The sequence below is a fragment of the Chanos chanos genome, chromosome 1, assembly GCF_902362185.1.
Source record: "Chanos chanos chromosome 1, fChaCha1.1, whole genome shotgun sequence".
Classification (NCBI taxonomy): Eukaryota; Metazoa; Chordata; class Actinopteri; order Gonorynchiformes; family Chanidae; genus Chanos; species Chanos chanos.
The window spans coordinates 56,766,294-56,779,007 of record NC_044495.1 but is presented as its reverse complement, the minus strand read 5'-3'; the positions used below and the strand labels follow the sequence as shown (position 1 = coordinate 56,779,007).

At 42.5% G+C, this 12,714-nt stretch overlaps 1 protein-coding gene across 1 annotated transcript in view; it reads left to right on the top strand.

Annotated features, from left to right (window-relative positions):
* Positions 1-1,992: 1,992 nt before the first annotated feature.
* Positions 1,993-12,714, top strand: part of slc23a2 (solute carrier family 23 member 2) — a 23,073-nt gene continuing 12,351 nt past the window's right edge. The window contains exons 1-5 of the mRNA XM_030769323.1: positions 1,993-2,046; positions 3,863-4,107; positions 9,099-9,197; positions 11,658-11,774; positions 12,121-12,278. Coding sequence (XP_030625183.1) covers positions 2,034-2,046; positions 3,863-4,107; positions 9,099-9,197; positions 11,658-11,774; positions 12,121-12,278 — 632 coding nt within the window. The 5' untranslated portion in view covers positions 1,993-2,033. The remainder of the gene's footprint in view (positions 2,047-3,862; positions 4,108-9,098; positions 9,198-11,657; positions 11,775-12,120; positions 12,279-12,714) is intronic.

Sequence of the window (12,714 nt, the reverse complement as noted above, 5' to 3'; positions counted from 1 at the left end):
AGTGACAACGGAAGTGTTCCAACAGCTCATTCAAACGTAATTACTGGATACTCATGAGAGTTCTGGTGGACTTTGACTGTGGCAGAGGGTTCAGCTGTGTGTGTGTGTGTGTGTGTGTGTGTGTGTGTGTGTGTGTGTGTGTGTGTGAGAATGAGAAAAGAGAGAGAGGGAATGATGAAAGTGCTCCAAAACAAAACACTTGTCTGGGCTTAAAGATTAGCTAGTCATAATGATGTAATAATTGGGTTCATTTAAGGTAACCAGAAAGCCTGGAGATGATTCACATAACCTGTGAAAGAGCGATGGATCAGACTGTGTTGCTAGGGAGGGACAGAGCGAATGAGAGAGGCCTCACCTGTTACTTAGACTACGTTTGTCACAGTATGTTGCTTTGCAAACTCTGATAATCCAGACAAACAATTCAATTCCTATCGCAGGGTTATCTTTTGTCATTTCCCTGTTTTTTTTCCCTCCTTCAGAGAGTGAGAACTGTGTGTATTAACTTCAGACAGTCGAACCTTGCTTTCCTCCTCTGTGTTTTTTTTTTTTTTTTTTCATTTTTATTTATGTTTTTATTCTGTGATTTTAGAACACTGAATAATCGAATAACACTGTTGTTATCTTCAGATTTCCTCAGCACATGAACAATCTTTTGTTTTTTCAACCTAGACAGTGTACATTCTAGGCATTTCATGCCCTCATCTGCTAGTATCCACTATGCTGTCAGTAAAACACACACACACACACACTCACATACACCCATAACCCCATTTACATGTTGTATGAAATTGGTTGTTGCACAACATGCATGTTCACGCACTCACATATCTACTTGCACACACATGGAAGATAAGATTTCTAAACAAACAAACCACACACACACACACAGTAACATTGCTAACAGATCTACAGTTATGTAGTGGTGTTCGACACTGGTTCCAATATGGGTTGTGTAATGTCGGGACTATTTGTCTGGAATGGAGAATTTCAACTGTTTGTGTCAGACTGATCACAGCATGGACTTAATCCTGTTGTTCTACACACACACACACACACACACTCACAGCTTGGAGCTGTTTTGTCCCAGCTCCTCCTTCACTGCTCGCAGACATCATTACATCAGCAACATTAGCACATGTTAACACAAACTGACTGCTACTCACACACACAGACACACAGACACACACACACACACACACAAACTTTTTTTGGAAGATGCACGCCGATGTTAGACCATAGCATCTCATCCATTGCAAAACCGTCCACTGCTCATTCTCTCTCTCTCTCTCCCTCTCTCTCTCTCTCTCTCTCTCTCTGTAATCTGTTTCAAAGCTAGTGCTCACACATCGAGAACACACTTACACACACACACACACACACACACCTGCTTAATCACATGTACATGGTAACATATGAGCACGTGGATTATTGATAGACGCTTGTCGACACACTCATTGTTACCTCGTGATGGATGGAGAGACTGCCACGCGGGGGGTGTGAAAGAGAGATTGAGTGTGTGAGCGAAAAACTGACGAGACCTTTAAAACAGTTCTATCGTTATATATCTCTGCTCTTGCATAAGAGTTCATTTTGTGAATTGACCTTTACTTAATGTTTATTACTGTCTTGACTGACCCATTGAAACGTTGACCTAATCTTAATTTAACCAAACTTGGACATGTTTTTTGTTAAACTGTCTGTCTTTTTTTTTTTTCCTCATTGTGTTAAACCTCATGAACAAGAGTAAGATCAATTCTGTTTAATGTTCAGTGAATGATTACATGCCTGTTAAATTAACTCCTCTCTTTCCTACTTTTTTTTTTTTCTTCCCTCGTTCCTTTTCCCATGCCCCCCCCCCCAAAAACCTCTCTTTTCTCTTCACCACCTTTCTGTACATCTTTCTTCCTCTCTTCCCTCCTTTCTTTCACTCTTTCTTTCTTTCTCTCTCTCTCTCTCTCCCCCTCTCCCAGTTAACCTTTTTAACCCCGCCCCCCCCCCACAGATGCCTCCTGGTGCCCTGATTGGCTGGAGTGATGTGTGACCTAGGTACTCAATTCTCTTCTGTCCCTGGTTGCTTTACCGTGACTGGACACACACATACAAAAATTTTAGTTCGGCAAATAACGTTTGCCAGCAGCACCATAAAACTGTGGGCAGACCACTCATTAAGGAAAACAGACATCTGCGTGTTGATGTCGATTTTTATAAATATAATGACTAAGTGAAGTTTTGTGGAGGAGCTTATTGCTTAAATTATCATTCTAGGGTAGAAAAAGTGAATAGTAGGAGGGAAGACGAGATGAAAACAAGTTGATGGGGGGGGGGGGGGGATTCTTTGGGTGCTTAGTAAACAATCAGTGTAAGTGTAGCGTTTTAACTTTGCCTGGAGCTTGAGCAGGAGTGAAATTTAGGAACAGAGCCAACTGAAAGTAGGGCAGACGCTAAAAACATCTGAGGAATTTGAAAAGGAAAACGTTCTGCTTCATTCATTTTTTTTTTTTTTTTTTGGTTCCCGGAATGCCCGCACGGAAGAGAAGAGAGAGGGACGGAAATGATGAGAGAAAAGGACTAGATCAGTTTGGAGATATTTTGTGCGCGTGTGTGCGTGTGCGTGCGTGTGAGCATGTGTGTGTGTATGACTTTGTTTATGTCAGAGATAGAATGAGGGTTATGTTTGGGGTTTTGTGTGTGCGTGCGTGCGTGTGCGTGCGTGTGTGTGTGTGAGTGACAAGAGAACAGAGCTGAAGGCCATGAGGAAGGTAAACAGGAGTTGACAAGGCACCAGAAATAAAAGCAACACCCTTCAGATAAAATACACTGACCTTCGCATATCTGTGTCTCTCTCCATCTCTCTCTCTCTCTCTCTCTCTATCTCAATCCCCCCACCCCATCCCCCCTTCTCCTCCTCCTCCCCCACCACTCTCTCTCCTTCTCCTGTTATCTCCCTTCCTCCTTCTTTTACAACTCTTTAACCACTCCTCCACCCCTTTGATAGTAACTTTGCTTTTCTCTTTCTCTGCCCTCATCTTGTCTTTTGTTTTGTTTTTCGTCCTCTATGATTTTACCCCCCCCCCCCCCCAATCGCGTTATCCCTTGTTCCATCGATCTGATCACATTGGAATTAACCATTTGGTCGACTGCAAACGATGCCTCAACATCGACAGACGTTCTGAGAGCTCACTGAGGTGTCACGCCTCTCAAATCTTAATTGGAATATCGATGATAAAGTCCTCTTAACTAGGACTTTGTTCTTTCCTTTATCTCTTATCTGGAGGGTTGTGGAGTTTTTATAACTCTTAACCTCCTAACATGGATTTGGGAGAAGAACACTTCTTGTTGTTGTTGTTGTTGTTGTTGTTGTTTTGACCCACTTCATTTTTCAATTGCCTCCATTTCACAGATTTACACTTTTCCAGTTTCGCATAATTTCTCAAACCCACCTCACCTCTCTACCCGAAAAGACCAAAATTCCGGCCCAAGGGCTAACTAACTCCAAAGTGTATTTTACTCTCCTGTCAGGCAAGCTGCACTTGCTTGTATCTTGATATGCTTTACACTACATTACATGTAAGCATAACCAGGGAGAAGCAATATACATATTTGAATGAATATGCTTTGTTTCTGGCCAAAAAAACCCCAAAACTGTTCTACGCTAGTAATTGATGAAATATGAGTATTTTTATGAGATTACCATCTTTACTATGTGGAGTATCCTCCTGTCATACCTTTGGGCTCAGTGGGACCTCTTCCCAGGTCCCCAGATTACACCATTGGTCTGTCCTGTAGTGCCTTCCAAAATGATCCAATTAAACAATTACCGATTAACGATCAACCAATGAAATGTCTTCCTTTGTCATCATAGATGACTTGGCCGGCCAATCACTGGACCATGTGAGTAGGCTGAAGGGTGCGCCAACACTGTTTCTACCAGAGCACGAAAGCAGGTGGAAGACGGGAGAGGGAGGAGAGGAAGAGATTGAAGAGAGGGGGGAAAGAGGAGGAATGGGAGTCGGTAAAAACACCACCTCCAAATCCATGGACTCCGCAGCAGAGACCAGCAAGTATGAGGAGGAGAGCAAACACGCCGCAGATTTCTACCCCATCCCCGTAAGTGTGTGTGTGTGTGTGTGTGTGTGTGAGTGAGTGAGTGTGTGTTGGTGAAAGTGTGACAGCACAAGAGCACGGCTGTGTGCGTGCCTCTGTTTGTGAGTATGTGTGTGCTTATGTTTGTGGCAGTGTGTGTGTGTGTGTGTGTGTGTGTGTGTGTGCGTGCGTGCACGTGAGTGTGTGTGTAAGGCTGACTGCAGAATGATGGTAATCATAGGGCCCAGGCCCACTGCAAACAAACCTATTATTACTGTCACTCCACTGGACAGCACTGAGTGTTTGTGTGTGTGTGTGTGTGTGTGTGTCTACGAATTTCCTCTCTCTCTTTCTCTCTCTCTCTCTCTCTCTCTCTCTCTCTCTCTCTCTCTCACTCACTCACACGCTGTTGTTTTTGCTTCACTCCTGTCAGTCTGTTCATATTTAATGAATCTTTCCTCTCGTCTCCCTCTTATTTCTTTAATATTGGATAAATCTAGAATATCAAACTGGCCAATATGAGTCCAGCTCCCATGAATAAGTCTGCAGTCATGTTTGAGCCATAAGTCTATTACTGCTACTCACAGAGTGGCTGTTGACCGGAATAGTCTCTCGTTGTAGTCTGACTGAGGAAAAAAAAAAACTTGAATTTTTCGAGAACTGATTCTAAAACTGATCTCTAAAAATACTCTTGAAATGAATGAATGAACTTGAAATGAATAAGTAGATGGTGTAGATATCTGTTCTGAGATGAACACACAGGGTGTTAAGGTTCCAGGGGCATATATGCCCTTAGTTGATGTCACTTTTCAGATAACACATCAAACTATTGACCAGGTCTGCAATCAGGGTTACTTTTTCACCCCAGATAATAATAATAATAATAATAATAATAATATTTATTTAGAGCCCAATATCACTATTTATAGTCTCTAAGGGCTTTACATGTCTATAACAAAGTCAAATCAAAATTATATCATGCATAAGTTCGAGAAAATAGATAAGTCTTTAGTTTTGTTTTAAAGGTATTGAGAGAGTTTGCCTCTCTAACTTCTGTAGGTAAACCATTCCAAAGGAAGGGAGAGCGGTAGGAAAAAGGCTCGGTTGCCAGCTGACTTCTTTTTAACTCTTGGAATGATTAATAATCCAGAATCTTGAGAGCGCAGGGTGCGAGGTGGGTTATAGGGTGTAATTAAGCCAGACAGGTAGGAAGGCGCAAGCCCATGTAAAATTTTATATGTTAATAAGAGGACCTTAAAATCTGCCCTTGCATGAATTGGGAGCCAATGAAGAGAAGCCAGGACAGGGCTAATGTGATCAAACTTCTTCGTTCGGGTTAGAATTCTAGCAGCAGCATTCTGGACCAGCTGAAGACTATTGGTACTAGAGGCAGGCAGGCCAGAGTACAGAACATTGCAGTAATCGAGGCGAGACGTGACGAATGCGTGAACAATGGTTTCTGCATTAGCCATACTTAGAAAGGGCCTAATTTTAGCAATGTTACGGAGGTGATAAAAGGCAGTTTTGGTTGTATTCTTGATATGAATGACTAGCGAGAGACTAGAGTCAAAAATCACACCAAGGTTCTTAGCTGAAGAGTTTTGAGAGATGATGCAGTTATCAAAATTTAGAGTTAGATCACTAAAAAGATGCTTATGCGTAGGGGGAGCAATAACCAGCATTTCAGTCTTGCCTGCGTTAAGCATCAGGAAATTTGAAGACATCCAACCCTTAATAGCACAAAGACATGCCTCAAGGTTAGCCAATTCAGAGCGGTCATTATGCTGGATAGGTAAGAAAATCTGAGTACCATCAGCATAACAAGATCCGACCCAAACAGCAGACACACCCCTGTACTCTTAAACAGTGTCTTAAAAAGGCCACTTAGCATCTTAAAATTTGACTGTGGCCTTCACTTATACTATTTAGTGTAGTTTTCAAAAATGTTAAAGTTTACAGCTGTAGTCTGTCAAAGCAGCGTGTAGTTGGTTGAGCTTTTAGGTGGGTGTAGACAGAGTGTGTTTTCTCAGACTGGTGAAGTTTTAAAGACTTTAAAGACATTTTTTTTTTTTTCCCGTTCATATACCTGATTCATATCCGTTGGTTCATCTACCTGCTGTATTAAGACGATTTGTACAGAGAAGTCGTGGTTCCACAATGAGCTACATGCCTTCGCGCTTTCCAAAAAAAAAAAAAACTTGGCTGCGTTGAAGAGCGTTTAAAAAGAAAGTTTAACTTTAACCTTTTCTTACACTCCCTTCAGATTAGGGTCAAGTTCTGTGCTTTGAGGCAGCCCGTGTTAACGCTGTCATGGTTATCGGCTGTTGCTCCGTAGAAATGAAAAGTTGTTTCATGGTGTCGTTCTCGCAGAATGTGACATGATCGAAGTTCCTGAGGAGAAGCAAAAAAAAAAAAAAACTAATTTGAATAGGGGTTGTTCACCCACCGGACGAGTTCCGGAAACCCTGTGAAACTCGCCTTTACATTTACGCAGCATAAACAAGCTTCCCTTAGCGTGTTCTTGCATACCAAATTCTTCTAAGAACATATTTGTAAGTACTCTCTTTTTATATGTGTGCGATATTGTGTGTGTGTGTGTGTGTGCGTTTGTGTGCGTGGTACTTGTATATTCCCATTTCCCATTGCGTGTAAATATTAAATGTGTTTTATGAGCGCGTGTAAGTATGAGAGAGAGAGAGAGAATCATTTCGGTGTCTTTTTTGGAGGAGGAGACAGGCTTGTCCGTCTCTGTCGAGTCGTCTTTGCCGGGATGAACAGATAACCCGCTCTTTTCGCGACTCTCACGCTGAGTGTGTGTGTGTGTGTGTGTGTGTCTGTCTGTCCAGAAGGTTGCTATAGCCTTCCCTGTGTGTTTATGTTGTCACGGTGTCCTTGTTCATTCACTTGATAGAGTTCCCTTTTGCCCTTGTGTATGTGTCGGTGTGGTGTGTGTGTATGTGTGTATGTGTTGGCGTGTGTGTGTGTGCGTGTGCGTGATTTATCCATACCTCTCTTTTTTCACTGTAAACTTAGCATAGTCACCTTCTCCTGCCTTCTTACACTATTTCTATTAGCTTATCCTTACAGATGTTTAAATAGTTAGATACACACACATATGTGTGTGTATACATTCTGTGCCTTTGAGCAGACTTTGCTGTCTTGTGATAAAACAGAATGATAGGCTACGCATAACAGTCATTTCAAGAAGTCAGTCAGGCAGGTTTAACCACATTGTCTACTAACTAAGCCAAAAGGCAGCAGAATCAAATCTTTCAGTTTGATGTGAGGTTGACTTACCTTGATCACGAATGCCACCAGTGAATAGGTCCGCCAGTGTCATGGGTTTGGTGACAGTGGCTGTAGCTTTTCAGCTTTTTTTTTTTTTTTTTTTTTTTCCAGAAGTGTCCTCCTTCATTTTAAGGACACTATGTTCAGATCCGTCTCGTCAGTATCGTTGTTGTCTGTTTGATTCAAATTGTCGATCTTCTTTGGATTATTTTGAGATCATTGGTCCCATTAATCAGTGTGTGTGTGTATATGTGTGTGTCTGTGTGAAAACACACACAGACTGATATGAAGTGTAAGCTCTTGACTGGCAGCGTGAGCTTGTGTGAGAGATTTTAAGAATAAGGAAATAGATGAAATATTAAGAATATGAAATAGAATAAAGTTGGTGTTCTCTGTTTACAGTGCATCCCTGGTATGACCTACTCTGCGTTATTGACAGTAGTATGATAATATGATGAGTCTGGTCTATGAGGTCATGTGACTGCAGTGTGTAGGTGTACATGATACTTCCACTATGAGGTCACGAGAGTTGGAACTATAAGGCAGTGAGTTGGTACAGTAAGGTCCTGCATTATGAGGTCATGTGACTGCAGTGAGTTGGTACAGTATGGTTCTATATTATGAGGTCATGTGACTGCAGTGAGATGGTACAGTAAGGTCCTGCTTTATGAGGTCATGTGACTGCAGTGAGTTGGTACAGTAAGGTCCTGCTTTATGAGGTCATGTGACTGCAGTATGTTGGTACAGTAAGGTTCTGCTTTATGAGGTCATGTGACTGCAGGGAGTTGGTACAGTATGGTTCTATATTATGGGGTCATGTGACTGCAGTGAGATGGTACAGTAAGGTCCTGCTTTATGAGGTCATGTGACTGCAGTATGTTGGTACAGTAAGGTTCTGCTTTATGAGGTCATGTGACTGCAGTGAGTTGGTACAGTAAGGTTCTGCTTTATGAGGTCATGTGACTGCAGGGAGCTGGCACAGTAAGGTTTTACATTGCACTGTGTAGGTGTATATGATACTGCATTGTGAGGTCGTGTGATTGCAGTGAGTTGGTACAGTAAGGTCCTGCATTATGAGGTCACATGACTGCACTGTGTAGGTGTATATGATACCTGTACCATGAGGTCATGTGACTGTAGTAAGCTGGTACAGTAAGGTTCTGCTTTATGAGGTCATGTGACTGTAGTAAGCTGGTACAGTAAGGTTCTGCTTTATGAGGTCATGTGACTGTAGTAAGCTGGTACAGTAAGGTCCTGCATTATGAGGTCACATGACCGCACTGTGTAGGTGTATATGATACCTGTACCATGAGGTCATGTGACTGTAGTAAGCTGGTACAGTAAGGCTCTACATTATGAGGTCACATGACTGCAGTGTATAGGTGTATATGATACCTGTGCCATGAGGTCATGTGACTATAGTGTGTGGGTACACTAAGATCCTGCATTATGCGGTCATGTGACTGCAGTGGGTTGGTACATTAAGGCCCTGCATTATGAGGTCACTGTCTACAGTGTGTTGATATATGTGATGCTGCTTCATGAGGTCATGTGACTGTAGTGTGTTGGCACAGTAAGGTCCTGCTTTATGAGGTCATGTGACTGTAGTAAGCTGGTACAGTAAGGTTCTACATTATGAGGTCACATGACTGCAGTGTGTTGGCACAGTAAGTTACATTATGAGGTCACCCACTGCAGTGTGCTGACATTGTGTTTTTGATTGACAGGTGGTGGTTAACGGGTTGGGACAAGCCACTGGAGATCAGGACACAGAGGACACTGAGCTCATGGCCATTTACGCCAGAGAGAACCAAGGAGCCAAAAAGGTGAGAGAAAACAACCATTACAGTCAAAAAGTCCCAACAACAGGAACAAATGACACAGCCCAAAACAAAACAAAAAAAAGCAAAAAAAAAAAAGAAAGAGAGAGAGAGAGAGATACGGCCTTGTTATTGTTTGTACATATTCACGCCACAACGTCTCCTTTAAGCTGAAGATATGTTTGGAAAATGCCTCAAAAACTGAGGACAAAACGTACAGCATTCACCAGCCTCTCTGCAGGTTCCATCAGCCAGCGACCCCAATGACCTGCACAGTCACTGAACAGCTGAGAAGATTAAATTAAAAAAAAAAGGACCTGCTTTATGAACGTGAAATCGTTGGAGCAAGCATAAGAGGGAAGATCAACAGTGGCAGAGTATAAACGGGTGAATGTGTGGTTAACAGTTACGTGTTTACCAATAGTCGCTCCCTTGAACACACATTCAGGGATTTGAGAGGATTTGAATTGTAGGGTTTTGCATTAACTGTAATTAATAACATAAGTAGCTTTCGAACGGTGCTGCCTCCCTCCCTCTTTCTTTCTTTCTTTCTTTCTTTCTTTCTTTCTTTCTTTCTTTCTTTCTTTCTTTCACTCTTTTTCAACTCTCTCTCTTTCTCTGAGGGTCACAAAGCGTCATATTATTTCCAGTCTCACAGCCCTCATGTCTCAGTCGTCCTCAGTTTTGTTTTTTCTTGTTCGATCCTTGGCTTTGTTTGTTTGTTTGTTTGTTCTACCTTTTGTTTGTACACTATTCTGCCGCAAATCTGACAATAATGGGACTTGGCCTTCCCTCCCCCGCAAACGCCTTTTCTTTTCTTTTCTTTTTTTTTCTTTTCTTTTCTTTTTTCTTGTTTTCTTTAAAGTATCTTCCAACATCTGTTTTCTCTTCCTTTTTCAGACTCACTCTAGCTCTCTCTCCTTTTTTTTCTCTCTCTCTCTCTCTCTCTCAACCTGTTTTTCACTTCCTTTCGTAACTTTCTCTCTCCCCCTCCTCCGTGTTTCTGTCTCTCACCCACTTTTGTCTTTTTTTTTTTCCCCCCCTCTCCTCCTCCCTCTCTCTCTCCACACCCATCTTTCAGTGTCATTGTGACTTTGCATTTTTTTTCCCCTTTTTGTAAGGGCCAGAGAGTGTGCGTGTGTGTGTGTGTGTGTGTGTGTGTGGGGGGGGGGGGGGGGGGGGGGGGGGGGGGGGCGGCACCCATTTGGCAATGTTTATAGGAATTTCTCGCCGAGCGTTTGGTTCATCTCCTCCCTCTCTCTCTACTAGGAATCAGTCCCTACATGTTGATATCGCTGAAGAACAACCCCTTACACCCCCCCCCCCCCCCACAGCCCCCTCCCCCCCACCCTTCCCTAATACTTATATGTCATGTGAATGACTTACTGAGTAATCCAGGCTTGTATTTTCCCATGTATTGGACTCCCATAGCAGTAGCTGATTGAAATAAGACAGATTAAAGTGGAGTTTGAGTCTGGACTTTACAGTCTTAAGCCCCTCAGAGAAAGGCAATCTCGCGTAACGCTAAGCTAACACATACAGCAAACATAGTGGGGTAGCCACATTCAAACAGTCATATTTAAACAGAAACACCGCTGAGATCCGGTGGGATTTCCCGATTTAAATTTAAAATTGCGATTGCGTGCGTTTTTTTTACGCGTTGCTGCTGGGATTTTGAAAGGGGATGTTTTGTGTATTTCTTCCATTTCAGCTTTTAGGAGTGATCTCTGCGATATGCTAACAGTTTATATGTAAACAGTTTATGATTAAGCGAGGTAGTCGCGGCCAAGTTTTTTTTTTTTTTTTTGGTGTTTGCGACTCCGAGACTCTGCGGGTCTTCTGTTTAGCGCCGTGGTTTTCTTAATGATGCGAACAAAGGCTCTCGTCAAAATTTAAGAAACAAAAACTGTCAATCTCTAAATGTTGCGGTGCATTATCTAGGATGGTGCAATATGTACGGGTGTTTCATATTTCATATTTTGACTGTTAGTTTTATTATTTTAACTGGATAACGTAAAGTTCTCCAAATTTAATAATCGCGTTCCATTCTGTTCCATTTGAGATGGAACAGAACATAGTGTTCCATCTCGTTGTGTTCTATTTCTCAGTTTGTTTAATGCCTGTGAGTTTTGTCCATATGAGCAAGGCCGTTTTCAAACCAAACTGTGTGTAAACTACGGTGCGGCGTTCCACGTAAACCAGTTTTCAGTCCAAACCTCAGCGCTCGGTCTCCAGGTTCCGGCTCGTGCTGAATATAGCACCGTGTCCTGTCTGCTCTATTTCTACGTTCTATTTCTGTGTCTGTGGTGAAGATGGGAGAGAGAGAGTGGTTGCTATGGCGATGGGTATACCAGTAAGCTCCAGCCACCCTGCCTCTCTGACTCAGTCTCTCTGACTTCTGTGTATGTGTGTGTGTGTGTGTGTGTGTGTGTGTGTGTGTGTGTGTTCGGTTTTGTGTGTTTCCAGAGCTCCATATCGGAGACGGTGGATAGCACAGACAGTGTGGATGCCAGGAGAAGTGACATGATCTACACGATTGAAGACACCCCACCATGGTACCTGTGTGTGTTTCTGGGATTACAGGTACATACACGCACAAAAATTCACATTTTAAACTCACAAGCACTCCCTCATAAAAGGGGAATTTCTAACCTAAACAACTTCAGCTTTATTAAGTGTTTCAAGACAGAGAAACATATACAACTGAAAACAAGTTTATTCTCTGTCTTTTCCATGTGAGGCTTCTGGTTTGTCTTCAGAGATTTTATGGTTTTTTTTTTTTTCCCCCTGAGGTCAGAAGGTGAAAATCACCATGGTGATTTCTGGGAAAAAAAGACAGACAGACAGACAGACACACACACACACACACACACACACGGTCTCATTCTCTCGTTTTGTCTCTCTCGTTTTTCTCTTCCTCTCTCGACAGCATTACTTGACGTGCTTCAGTGGAACTATTGCAGTGCCTTTCATGTTGGCTGAAGCCATGTGTGTGGGATTTGACCAATGGGCGACGAGTCAGCTTATTGGAACCATCTTCTTCTGTGTGGGCATCACCACGCTGCTTCAGACCACTTTCGGCTGCCGGTCCGAACCTCTCTCTCACACTCTGTGTGTGTGTGTGTGTGTGTGTGTGTGTATATGTTTGCATATGCGTGGGAGTTTTGACAGCCTGCATGTGACCGCGTTGGTGTTTTTATCGATTTTTTTTTCCTTTCTGTCATTTTCTAAACTTGGCTTAAGTTTCCCCCGCTTCGAACCTCATTTAAAAAAAAAACATGAATTTGAACCGTGAACTCAACAATATTGATCGTACGCTGCTAGTACAAAACATATTTTCGAAACAGATTAAACTCTCTAAGATAAGCTCACTATACTCGTATATGAGAATAATCCCTTGTTTCGTCCAACCCAACTGCTCTGCTTTTTACGTTTGCACTCAGCACTCTGCAAAATAACACAGTGGACAGAGCTGACATTTAACGAACCGGCGAGGACTCCGGGCTATTGGACGAGTCACGCC